This window comes from Melanaphis sacchari, unplaced genomic scaffold, assembly GCF_002803265.2.
Source record: "Melanaphis sacchari strain LSU unplaced genomic scaffold, SCAv2.0 Contig95_pilon_pilon, whole genome shotgun sequence".
NCBI lineage: Eukaryota > Metazoa > Arthropoda > Insecta > Hemiptera > Aphididae > Melanaphis > Melanaphis sacchari.
The window spans coordinates 403,123-417,361 of NW_020271679.1; the positions used below are offsets into that span (position 1 = coordinate 403,123).

A 14,239-nucleotide genomic window follows, 5' to 3' on the forward strand; every position below is an offset into this window, starting at 1 on the left:
TATAAAATAAAATATTCAATATACATATTATACTTAATACTGATGATATTCATTTGGAAGACTTCTTTTTACTCTAGAAAAAAAAAATGATGCAAATTTTGATTTAAATTGTTGATTGCAAAATATGTAAGTTTAAAAGTATGTTGATATATTTTATAAGTACTTAAGTAAATACTAAGTAGTAAGTATATACTTAAACATTAATTATTTTTTAAAAGTATCCAACATTTTAAATATTTTCTATATCACGTCAACAATAAAAATATCAGTTTGTTTATTTTATTTAAATAATACATTTTTCTTAAAAACTCTTTTAAATATTAAAGAAGTTATAAAATATGCAATAAGTATTTCAATTCTAAATCCAAAATTTAACAAATTTATATTAAATCAGAACTTTTAAATTAATTTTCAGAACAAATTTGTACATGTAAGTAAAGTTAAGAACCTACAGTTTAAAGTAACAATTAATTTTAAATTTAACTCACTGCTTTCATTTTCAATTGGCTATTAAGATCATCTATATGTCGTCGCTCTAACACAACCGTCTCGTTTAAACTAGCCAAATGTTCAGTCATTGCTCTGAGTTGAGTCTCATAATTTGTAGATGTCAAGTGAAATTCCTCTTTTAGATCATCGATGTGCTCCAATGCCTCGTGTAACTTTATTTCTAGATCATTACGCACAAATATGCTATGGTCCAGTCGCGTTTTCAATGCAGTGATCTATATAGTTTTGAATATATCAAAAAAATATTAAAATTAAGTCAACAAAGACTGATTGGCATATAATAATATCTAAGAACTAACCTCCATAGCATAAGCATTGCTTTGACTGGATAATTCTTTATTTATTGAAATTAAATTGTTGATTTTTTTTTCAAAATAACATTTAAGTTCTTTTTCTCTAGCCATTACTTCGTCATTAAACTGTAAAACCGATTCGCATTTTCCCAACTACAAATAAACAATTTATAATTAAGATTTATTTATAATGGAGTTATTATAATAAATTAATTATTTTAAACAAAAAATAAATGTTATTTTAATTTTTAAAAGTTTGTTTTTGTTTATATTATTTGGTATTGTCACCAGAAAACAAGAAACTTGACTGTGCAAATCTTTAAAAATAGTTTGTAGATAAATATAAGTATATAACTTTCATAATAAGCCAAAAAGAATGTTTGATGTCTGTAATCTGTCATAAAATCACACAACTTCTACTACAATTACAATATCAATACATAATAAATAAGTTATATAAATTATTATTTTGATAAAAGCTGTTTTAACAAGAATTTTTAATTTCGTAACTTTTCATATTAGCAAGAAAATACTTAACTTGCCCAATCCAGCAGATAGGTCATATTATACCTAATGATTCTTTGTAATTTACCATATAGTATTATTTTAAAATAATTGTTTCTTTTCGACGCTGTAATTTATAATAAGTTAACAACTTATAAATTACAATAACAAAACTACTTAGAGCAAATAAACAATTTAATATTTATCTGTTAAAAGTTACTGAAATAAGACAAAATATTTTGAATTTAGTTCACCACCAAACACTATTATAACTAACATTTAACTAATATGAATTTAGATATATTTTCTATTGCACAGTGAAATATCTAAAGGAGATTTTATAATAATAAACTAAGATTTAAATTTAGCTTTGAAAACAATATTGCTTAAGGTATAAATGACAAAATCCTATTTCTGTACTATAGTCAAGTAAAACAATTGAAAAAATAACAATTTATATTTTATACGATAAAAATAAATAAGCAAGTTTATAAGTGAAATACTGTCCTTTTAGTAAAATAACGATAAACGATTAAATGATAATAGTTTGAAAATATTTAACTGCAAATTGATAAGAGTTTTTATTTATTATTTCTTTAACAATTAACAGTATATTGTAATAGTTCCACGACCTTGGATAGTTAGATGAACATAATAGAGATTTAAGAGATTAATAATTTTTCATGAGACACAATGATTACCAGTATTTTAATTTCACAATTCAAAATTATTTTATTAAATTTTTTTTGTATTCAACATAAACTAATTTACAAGAAATTGAATATTTAAAATTCTAAATGAAAAATAAATATTTATTTTACAAACATTTTTTATTTTTAAAATAGTTTATTTTATACACATTATGTATTCTAAATTATAAAAATAAAATAACTCTTTAAGTATTGTTAATGCTTACTTCATTTTCCACTACTAATGGCTCCAAAGATGCAGAATATTTGTTTTTATTGTCAAATGGTATCTATTTAAATATTAAGGAAATTAGGGCATTAAAAAAATAAAATTTTATTTTATTTTGATAAATTATTAAGTATACTTACATTTTCCTTTTTTTTACATAAAAGTTTATACTCATTTTCCCAGTGGATTTTTTCTTGTTCTAACGATAATGACCTGTTCATCTCTTCATTTAATTTTTCATTATAAACTTGAATTATACTTTTATAGCTATTTTGAGAAATTAAAGGTGAATTTAATTCTTCTTTAGCCTAAAAATAGTTAGACAATTACAAAAATATAATCTTAAAAACTAAATCTAACTGCAACTTTTACTTGTTTTGAATATTTTATGTGTAATAGTGGATTTCTCATATGCCAATGCATATCAATTTGGCTAAATTTATACAAATATTCAAATTCCAATAAATTGATGGCACGTAACAACTATAAAATATATACATTCTGAATGAAAAAAAAATTCAAGAATAGAAGTAATAATTAAATTGTAAATTCAAATGAACATATTATATAATGTAGAGAATATTTTTATTTAATTTATCAACATACAAGTTATATTTTTTCACTTACAGTATGTACTATATCATAAGCACCATCCAATTTCTTGTTTATATTGGTTGAATCCAAATACTCGCTGGAGCTAACTAACTCTGCAAATGAAATATTAACATAAAAATCATAAAAATATATGATAATATTTGTTTTTACATATTTGTACGTAACTCAGCCATTAAAAACAGATAAACATAATCAATCAACAAACTACCATCAAAATAAAATTTAAAAAAAATAACAGCTTCTTATAAATTACCAAAAATAAAACCCTTTTAATTTGAATTTGTGTAAAACAATTATAGCAATGAATATTCCTTTAAATAAATTATCTAGTTTAATCTTTTGACAACCTTTTGAAACACTCAAAAATCCAATTCCAAATCAAACCATGTTAACAAAAGTTTTATGTGAATAATATACTTAAAGAGACTATGGAAAACATTCATTCTACGTTATTATCTAAACAAGTATGGGTCAATATCGATGAAATAACTGATACAAAAAGATAATTGGTACTCTTGACACTGAGGTGTTATACTTTTACTTTATACTATATAATTTAAAAAAAAAACAAATTATTCCACTGCTATTCAACTATTTAACAATAAGTATATTATGGCTGAATGAAGTACAACATAAATATGTTCTCATATTTGTACCAAGTGCAGCATCATATATGGTCAAGGCACAGAAGACAATTAAGTTTTCTATTAAAAAAATACTACATATGATGTTTGCATAAAGTTTGCACAGAGAACCTGAAAGGTTAGATCTCATTTCTATACAATGTGTTATTCACTGTAAGTATTAAACAGATATTTAAAAAAATTTCCAAGTTGGGTGCAATTATTTAAAAATAAATTATCTGATATAAATTTACACCAATTTTAACATGGTAGAGACCCTGAAATAATGCAACTACATATTATTCTCAGAATATAGAAGTAATTTGTTATGTTAATGGATTACTCAATCAAGAAAATGATGCAAATAGTGTTAAAAAAGCTAAAAAAATGTTTAGAAAACCCCAATTTTAAAAATAATTTAACTTACATAAAATTAAATTTTATCTGTAGCCATTGATAAATTGCAAGCAAAAAATTTATTCATAGCCACATCATTAAATGTTGTTGAAAATATTGAAGAAACATTTAAAACACTAAATTTTGAATCCAGTAAAACAATATAGATCTTAAATTAAAAAAACATTTTAGAAAAAATAGTGGTTTTTCTAAGATTAAAACATATACTACAAAACAATGAATGGCAAAAAAACACAAATTTTGATTATCTTATAAGTGATATTATATACTTAAAATATGAACAATTGTATCAATGAACATCAAACGTTCATTTTCGTTGTATAAAACTTTGCTAATAAACAACCGCAAAAGTTAAAGTTCAAAAATCTGACTAAGCATTTTAATGTAACATTCAGGGAAATAATTTAAAATTACTTATTCATATTTTTTCCCGTTTGAACTGACGGCACCGCGGAAATTGCTTTCACTTACTTCCACAAACTTATTTATATTTTATAATTTTGAAAGATAATTGAGTAAATTTTAACTGATTAGAATAACTAAATACTTACAAACTTTAAATAACTATAATAATCTTTAAGTAATAAATTCTTAATAATAATAATAATTAATATAATTTTGTTTTTTCTACATATTTTGTTGTTTATATTGTATATTTAGCAATATTTAAAAATATATTACAGTGTATATTTATGCAATTTTAATTGTTATGAAATTCTAATTTTGTAATAAATTTATTTTATACATTTTTCAATACCTCCAATAGGAAACTTTAATGCCATAAATGATATTATGTTTTGACGTAAAGATGAACAATCAAAGTTAACAGTATTATCTATAACAAAAAATAAACATAAAATTAATACATATTTACAATACAAAAAAAATTCTGATAAACAATTCTAAGCTGTAATGATCTATTAACCTATATCACTAAGTATACTTTATGCTACGTTTTCTAATTTCTTTGGACATTACTATTAGGTAGTATAATTTATTTTACTATTAGTAGTATTAATACAACAGACTGAAATAATTTTCACCAATAACATTGTTGTGTATATAATATAATGATATTATTTAAATACATAAAATTGTATGCCCTAATGAATAATGTTTTTAATCAATAATAAAATAATGATTATCATTTTTTAGTTTTAATATAGGTTGACTAAAAATAGTTTGAAAATATCTGGGACTACAAATTTTGTTGAAATTTTACATTTAAATGCTTAACATATTGTAATCATAAATTTTTGGTATTTTTTATAGATAAAAAAAGAACCTTACATTAAAATTTTAAGCATTTTCCATTAGTGAATAAATGCTTAGATATATAATTTTTCATAAAAAAATATTAAATAAAATGAAAAATGTTATTAAAAAAAGTTAAAATATTTTGAAAATTATACTATATATGGAAAATGATCATATAAACATTTGGTGAAAATGTACAGTATAAGAGTTATTTGTTCTTCAGCCATATCATGATTAGTTTTTCTAAAATTAGATTTATGTAAAAATTCCTATTTTTCCTTAACTTATTTTTGTTATTCCAGTTATTTATAAAAACTCTTGGATTTTATAATTTTTAACTTAAGTATATACTAAATCAAATTTTCCATTTAAAACAATCCTTAAGTTAAAAACAGAAGCATATTTTTTACTACTTATTATATATATCTAAAAAAAAAAAATACACATAATTTTAAAATCAATACATACAACATTCCACTTAGAATCTAAAATTACAATATTAAACTTAACATAAAAATTTAAGTCAACATTACCTGATTTTATGATATCTTCAATAGAATTAACACATTCAACATATTTATTTGATATGAATAGCAAAATATTTTCCATAACAATGTGTTGAGAATCAAATCTAAAAATATATAACACAATTATTTCGTTACACATTGAGACACAATCTATTTTATGTTTAACACAATGTCAATTAATATTTAAATTATTATTAATGACAACAAATAAAAAATATTTTATTTAACACAAAAAGTAATATTGTGATTATTTATACTTACTTAAATGTTTTTAGATCAGCACTGTAAGTTAAAATTTTTTCCAATATCAAAGAATTACTATTTAATTTATTTGTTAATGATTTTAAACTTCTTTGTAAAACAATTGAAGCCTGAAAATTAATTAAATAATATATTTTTACATGATTAATATAGGTAAGGACTCAATATTATTTAATGTAGTATACTATCAAATCCAGCAATCAATAATAAATGTAAGTGGCTTGGCGTGGTGCGTTGGCAGTTACCAATCACGGAATGCGACTGAGAGTAAGTAACGGCCACAGGTATTAGCTTCCGGATGGGTGACCACTCGGGATCATAGTGGTTAAAAACCTTTCCACACATACATGTGTTTGCTATCAACCATAACAATCGTAAAAGACAACCTACCGTACCAACCTTACCCCTTACCATAGTTCAGAACCCCTACAAACAGCTAATGGCCCTAGTTGCAGGACTTAAGTTCAATTAAAATAAATAAAAATAAATGTAAGTACGAACATCTTTTAGGTTAATATCTTTGAGCAACTCTTCTAAGACATCATTAAAATGTATAATGAAAGACAGAAAAAAATGGAGAACCAATGTAATAAAAACTTTTTGTAATCTGTCTTCATCAGATTTATAGTTATTATCCAGAGAATCTAGAAATAAAAATATATACAAATTACAAAAACAGTAATTAGTTGATTTTTATTATTAAAAATAAATATACAATTGTGAATAGTATAAAAAATTTTCACTTTTATATTAATACTGTGGCAAAGCTTGGGTTCAAAACTGAGATAGACAAAACAATTTTTTTTTTTTTAACATGTGTTAATATTTTTTTTTATTATTTTAATAAAATATCCAAGGTTGATACAATTATACATAATGTATATTTTATATTTTTATTCAAAATAAGTTCATACTCGGCAACCGACTTGGCCCTTGCCCAGGAATTGTAGTGGCTTCACTACACGCTCACACATTTAAGTATACAAATGGTAGACATGAAAACGACAGACAAACATTACTCGACCGCCAGCCACAAAAACTGGCATCTTATTTTGAATAAAATATAAATATTATAGTATATCATTTGCATTTTTACCAAAAAGGAGAGTGCATATTACATTTTGTTGGGTCCGTGAAGAAAGTTATCTTCTATAAACATAAACATACTTTTCATCATAACATTTTCATGAGTGCCATGTCTTTTTACATCCTTGCACAAGTACCCCCATTTTCAAGCACCTACTAAACCGCTTGCCCAATAGTATGCGACTACATGTATTGTCTAAGCTGGAAATATCTTTGTTGATTTTGACTTGTTACATCGCAGCCAGACTGATAATCTGTTTATCCGTAGCATACATACAAATATATTTATTTTTATTAATAATAAAATATTCATTTATGTAATATATATGTAAATGTAACGTACAAATAAAATAAACTTAAAAATATCTCTTTGTCTCATAGGTAGCTTCACCACTGTATTAATATCATTTTGTACAAAATAAAGAACATCTAAGTACATACATCTTTTTTTTAACAATACTTATAATATTCTTAACTGTAAATATACTTACAATGTTGAGGATAAGTGAGGTGAGAATTTTCAGCATTTATTTTAGTTCTAGATTCAAGTTTATTATATAATATGTTGTACAAGCAATCAGCAACAGAACATTTTAATGATGCCAATTCCTCATTAATTACTTCACAAAAATTATTTGAAATACTATTATGTATGCCTTTACAGTACTCAATTTCTGACATAATAAGCTAAACATAAAAATAAAAATAGGGTTAAAGGTATTACTAAAATAATAATAGATTAGGTTTAATTAATAATGTACAAACGTTGTAATCAAGTTGATTTGAATTAGTAGAGTCTAATACACGTCGTATAAATTGGTGCACTGAGTTAATATCTTGTCTTAAAAACTGGATATCTTTAGATTTCAATTCATCTGTTCCTTTTCCCTTTAAATCAAGCAATTATAAACATAAACCACAAAATGCATAAAGCAATACCTATATTTCAATATGAGATACATAATCACAACTTTATTTTTTATTTTTATGGCAGTAAGAATATTTAATAAGAGCCTAAATTATGTAATTTATAGTAAAAAAAAAAAATAATATTTAAAACTGATGTAATTTAAATCTTTAAAACAATAATTTACATTTCTTTACTAAAACTATATATTCTAATATATAGTATATGACACCTGTAGTTCAAAACTAAATGGATTTTAATTAATATAAAACACTAGTATTGTTTTTTTTCTTTTTTTATTATAACAACTTATTAACAACTTTTAACCAGAAATTACTTAAGATTATATTATTCGGAAACTCATAGCACCTTAAGAAACAGAAATTGATCAATTAACCAATGATTAAAGGCCTATTAAGATTAATCAACACTTAATGATGATTGTATAATGTAAAATATTTGTAATGTAAAAAGATTGTGCATTTAATGAATAAATATGCTTTTACAACAAATTACATTGTATCATCCTATTAACAGAGACAACATTTTATCTTTAAATTAAATATATTGTAATGCATAACATCATAATATAGTAAATCATGAATGTCCTTTCACTCAATAAAGTATAAATTCATAATTAATGTCTAATAGTAATTTAGACAAAAAAAAAATGTAGTACAGAATAATATGCATTACAAAATGTATGATTAATATAAAAATAAAAGGTTATTTTAAAATTTACTTGATTTGTTTTGTTAAAATTCTCTTGAATTTCCAAGCTACTCGTAGACATTGTATCATATTTACAGCTTTCAAACTAAATATTTAAAGAAAAAATAATAAATTATCATCATATTAAATGTATTTAAAACAAATTACACACTTGGTCCAGAGATTCAATACTTCTATGATCCAATTTAGAAGTTTTTGCAGTATAAGCTTTTTTTAATACATTCAATTGCATTCTGGCCTATAAACATATAATTTTAAGTACCTAAATAATGTAATAATTTATTGATGGTAAATACATTATTTGTTTAATACCTAATGTTTTTATCATCAATTATTATTAATTAATTTTTATATAACTAAAATATATTTCTTAATTAATATGTATTGTTAATATTTACTTATAGTATATATATATATATATATATATATGTTTTAAAGAATTAATTTATATCATTATTGGGGAAGGAAAGTTGAAGGATTAGATGCACATTTTTGTCTATGTATATCATCTACATAAAGTTAATTTAAATGTTATTTCTCTATCGTATATATATTTTTTAAATAATCTGTATAAGTGAATATTTAACACACTCTCAGTATTGTTGAGTAAAACTTGAAAACTAATATTTTAACAATTTTATTCTCAGTTTAACCCACAGATATACTTACTTTGGCAAACTCCATGGCCAATTTATCATACTTTTGCTGCAAATCTGATTGTGATTTATCGGTCTTGATGGAATCTGTGTCCGACATAATGTGGCTTGTGACTTCTAGATTAAAATTTAGCATTAATATGTACCATATGTCAAGAAAGACAGAAACACAGAAATTAACACCGTTAAAAGCATCTGACAGACCAACAGAGCAACAATTTACTTAAGTGTCAACCCAGAAACTGTGTATGAAATACGATTACAACTAACACTGGACACCGGGGGTATCGAAATTTTTAGGACTATGTTTGAGAATCATTTTATTACCTGTGAGAGATGAGAGATCGTAAAAGGACACAGCTATAAGTAGGTGCCACAGCGACCACCAGTTAGACTCGCAACAAACGAACAGATTTCATGGGGCAAAGACAACCAAAACCGGTGGGTAATCTGACGCAAGTTACGATTTACTGTGATGAATCCAATCGATTTTGACGTCTGTTAATTCGCGAACTTGACAAATACAATAAAATTTAAATAATAAATTATAATAATATCATCACAGTTTAACTAACTAACAACTAGGAACTCGCGTTAGATATAATTAATTACTAAATAATACAGAAGTCCACAAGCCGCTTCTTATCACTGCAATTAATTGTCGTTATCAAAATAATGAAGAAGAAACAAACCATAAAGTACCTACCCAACTCCTCGTATCATCGCTGTTATCTATGCGGTCGACGTTGCACGGTGGGCGTATTAAAGGAGAGTCGGACAGCAGCTGCCTTTTCTTTAAAAACACACTCGGCCGGCTTGATTCATTTACATAAATTGTTTTAAAACGTGCTAGTTACTACTCAATTGTCACTGTCCAAATAGAGTTAATTACCCTATTCAATAGCGTTTTCATTAAAGTGTTTTAAAATAATAATCCGACAGTTTTAAACACTTATTTTGATATAATTCTACTTAATCATTAGAGTTTCGGGATAGAACACTTTCAGGCTATGAGTTACAAGTTGTCTGACTCAAAAGGGATTCCGTACAAACAGTTGCAAAAAACCATGACAACTCAACATTTAATGATCACAGAATTATTAACTATTAACAAACTATAATTTATGCATAGTCATTAACGTTTAGACCGTTTAGTTTAAGTAAGCATAAAACCTGATCTTCAAATTCTTTAGAATTTACTCATCCATGAATGACTGTGTGGTATAATAATTTTATACTCTGGTTAGAGGTCACGTACCTTACCTTTACCAATAACTTTAATACTACTGAAATAAACATATTTACTAATTTATGTTATTTATTTGGCTTTTTTTAATTGAACAGATATTTGGCGAGTAGGTAGATAATGTGTTGTACAGTAAAGTCGAATGTAAGAAATATTTTAATTCAATGTTCCAGTCGAATTGAGTATTTTATAAATCTTATAAAATAATTCAAGAATTTTAATAACTTTAACAAAATTCTGACTTCAAAATATTGTAAATTTATAATCAATTTTTTTTTTATTTATTCCAGTATGAAATACTTATGAAGGAACCTTGTATTATAATTTCAAGCGGTTTTTTGCTGAGGAAAAACTTTTTTGTCAACATTTAGTTTTATTGTCATAAACTCATAAAATATTATCGCGATCGTATCCATGGTGAGTTTAATTCATATAGGATTACCTCCATTTAATTCCATTGTGTTTTCACCATTTCATTAATAATTTTAAAATTGCATCCTGTGTACTTATACCTGCATAAATTAAAACAAACTTTTATACACGTCCAGTATGTTTGAATAATTTTTTTTTTTTTGTTTTAATCTTGAAGTTTATTTTTCATTAAATTTCAAATGTGAAGAGTGCGGTAAGTACCTATAAAATGTATACGTATTATTGTAAATATAAGTATATAGTAGAACCTCAATAAATTACTGAACTTTTGTTAAACTTTTCATTATCCAAACTACAACTTATTAGTTATTACAATCTGAACGCGTTGTAGTGCATTAGTTAGTGCTTATACACACGTAATCTCATATATTATAGGTACACAAAAAATAAATTAATATATTACCTATAATAATTCTTTAATAATAAAATTATTATATATATTTTTACGTGATAGGTATGAACACATTATGTGTATATAGGACGTAGGTACTATAGTATTTAAAAGATTCCAAATATTTGAATTTTCACTTTTCCGAACAAAGTACATTTTGAATTACCTATTTCATCTTGGATACATCGGTTATAATCAAGGATTAACTGAACTAATTTCAATTCATTAATTTCATTACTAGGTATTTAATTAATTGTATCTATAATCTGTACTAAAACAACTACGTTTTAATCATTTAGACTATGTTCTAATATTCAATTATATTTAAATTTGATTATTTTTTACCGTGTAGTTTTAAAATTTTCTTATACAAAAGTAATACAGGTTGAACTAAGTAGAATTTTATTTTTTACTAAAAGGAAATTTGTCTTAAAATTATATTCTTTAACCAGTAAATTTCATTAGTAATAGACTTATAGTTAAATTATCAAACCTGTGTGAAATGAAGTTTTACTAATTAACCTAATTTCAAAATTAACTACCAGACCGATTTCAATAAAGGCTGTATCAATAAATTCCATGAAACTTAGAGAGGATTTTAAGTTTTAACGTTCTTTATTCAACTATTTTTGGTTGCTATTGATTGGCTTACATTACTCACAGCTTTGTATATAAATTTCATTTTGGCATTAAAAAAAAAAAATGTATACCTACCTACTCTAACTGACCTATTATGCGTAACTATGCGATTTATTTTAGATAAAAGAAAATGATTTAATTCATTCATTATTTGTTATTCAAGTATATAACAAAGACAACGCCTAAATTCTTGTAACTTATATACTTAAAAACCACTCAACCAATTTTGATGAAAGTTTCAGAGATTGTTCTTAGATATATCAAAAGAGTTTAGATAGTTATTTATTTTGAACTACATTCAAAAATATACCAAATGTTATATCCAATCCATTACTGACGATCTATTTGTCTATCTCGATCGAATTAGTATACAAAACGAAGAACACCGATGCCGATTTGCCCGTGAATTAAGGTAGGTACATTAAAACCAAGATACATCAATAAAGCCAAATTGTATGTTCACTTTGTCCGGGTGAAGTCGGCTTATACAGCTAGTAGGTAATTTTAGGAATGTCTTGTTCTTTCTTTTTTTTAATATCTAATTACATCTATTATTGCTCAAATAATTTTAAGTTACCTATGTTTTAGCTTGCCCATGTTGCATTTATAACTCAGTCCCGTGGGCCGTGGTGTATACCAAGCAGTATAAGCACGTGCCTACAGCGACAAATTTTTTTAGTTTATACTTTATACTTATATGTTGTACGGTTATATATATTTACATTTTTAGGTTTTCTATTATTGCAAAATATGTATACTATATAAATATATAATAGTAGATAATAGTTTATTTAACTTACAAACAGGATATCTATTCTTATAATTTCTTATCACCGTGTACAAGGATTCGGGAATATTTAACGTTGAATTTCAAAGAAATTGTTATCGTCAATTATCTATCAATTAATAATTTTAAATTCAGTAGCATTTGTCGTATAAGGTGTTTGTAAATTGTTTTCGTATTCTTGAATTAATTATCTTAATCTTATTATTTATTTATATTTTTTAATATTCTTCATTTTTTGTGATTTTGAGTAAAAAACGTTTAAGCGGCGAAAAAAAAAATGTATTATGTAGCGCACACTTGTTAAATTTGGTCCCTTTATCTGCTGCAGAAAGTTGTCCATTGACCATAAGCATAATTTTTTTTTTATATACAAAAATTAAACATTTTCTTTTTTGCATCAACACATAGATGATCAACTTTGCAATTAAATGTAAAACAGAATGGTAATACAATTAAAAGTTTATTCAATACTAAATGGTCGGCTCACATAGATGCGTGTAAAGCATTACTTATATTATTCATAAAACGAAATTTTTAACACATTGGTCAATATCAAAAATGAAAAGTGTGTTACGCGAAATGAATCACACGATCTTTATAATCAAGTGTAAAAATTAGAAACATCATTTATGGCAATTTTTTGAAATTTTATATTAGAACGTTTTAATGTATCAAATAAACAATGTATTACAATGTATTGAAATTGATAATGAAAATGTTTCTCAAATTTATATTTAATAATATATTAATCTATAACAAAAAACTCAAGATAATTTTAAAGAATATGAAAAAAAAATTAAATTAATTTCAACGATTACCGAGTACAATGATGATCAACCAGAAAAAAATTACACTTTAATGAAAAAAGTGTAAGCCAAGTTAAGTGATGGGAATACATTTCGTGTAAAATCATCTTGCGTTATTTTTAATAAAAAAAAATAAAAAGTTCTTACAAAACGTTTTGTGATATATTCGATTAAAAATCACATCTTTAAATTCTTTGAAAATAGTTGAGTTAGCTGAAAAATTGCAAAAAGTATACCCAAATAATTTAGACAACACTTTTTCATAAATGTAAACACATTTACAAATTTACAATAGTATATAAATAATTCAACTCCAATCAAACTATACAAGTATAAAGTATTACAAGTTATTTATTTCATAGAAAAAAATCTTTGCATATTAAAATATTTTCAGTTATTAACATACCATTAAGAATTTTTGTGAATAATAATTGTACTACAAAGAGATCGAGTAAAACGCGTAAAAAATTATTTAAAATCCGCTCAAACTAATGAAAAATTAAACAATTAAAGCATTGTGACTCATGTACGAGTTTAAAAATGTATTCTGTCATTAGATATTAATAAAAATAGTTTATAACTCTTAAGAAATTATATTTTAATATTAAAATATAATTTGTTTTGCACACTTA

At 24.2% G+C, this 14,239-nt stretch overlaps 1 protein-coding gene across 1 annotated transcript; it reads right to left on the bottom strand.

Annotated features, from left to right (window-relative positions):
* On the bottom strand, nt 1-9,942 carry LOC112603087. The gene is made up of 17 exons (XM_025351508.1): nt 9,634-9,942; nt 9,320-9,423; nt 8,802-8,888; nt 8,661-8,735; nt 7,777-7,899; nt 7,503-7,698; nt 6,427-6,569; nt 5,926-6,035; nt 5,671-5,768; nt 4,638-4,715; nt 2,853-2,932; nt 2,598-2,708; nt 2,366-2,533; nt 2,224-2,286; nt 810-956; nt 489-725; nt 1-73 (listed from the first exon to the last, which is right to left on the bottom strand). Exons 2-17 carry the CDS (start codon nt 9,404-9,406, stop codon nt 50-52), a joined length of 1,827 nt encoding a protein of 608 aa, XP_025207293.1. The 5' UTR covers nt 9,407-9,423; nt 9,634-9,942; the 3' UTR covers nt 1-49.
* Nucleotides 9,943-14,239: the final 4,297 nt, after the last annotated feature.

Bases quoted from the DNA above. Each gene is read 5' to 3' on its own strand.
- LOC112603087 (XM_025351508.1), bottom strand. From the start codon at position 9,406: ATGTCGGACACAGATTCCATCAAGACCGATAAATCACAATCAGATTTG. The intron at 4,716-5,670 runs GTAATGTTGACT...TTTTTGTTATAG, and splicing joins TGAAGATATCATAAAATCAG to ATAATACTGTTAACTTTGAT. The intron at 2,709-2,852 runs GTAAGTGAAAAA...TATATTTTATAG, and splicing joins CTTATGATATAGTACATACT to TTGTTACGTGCCATCAATTT.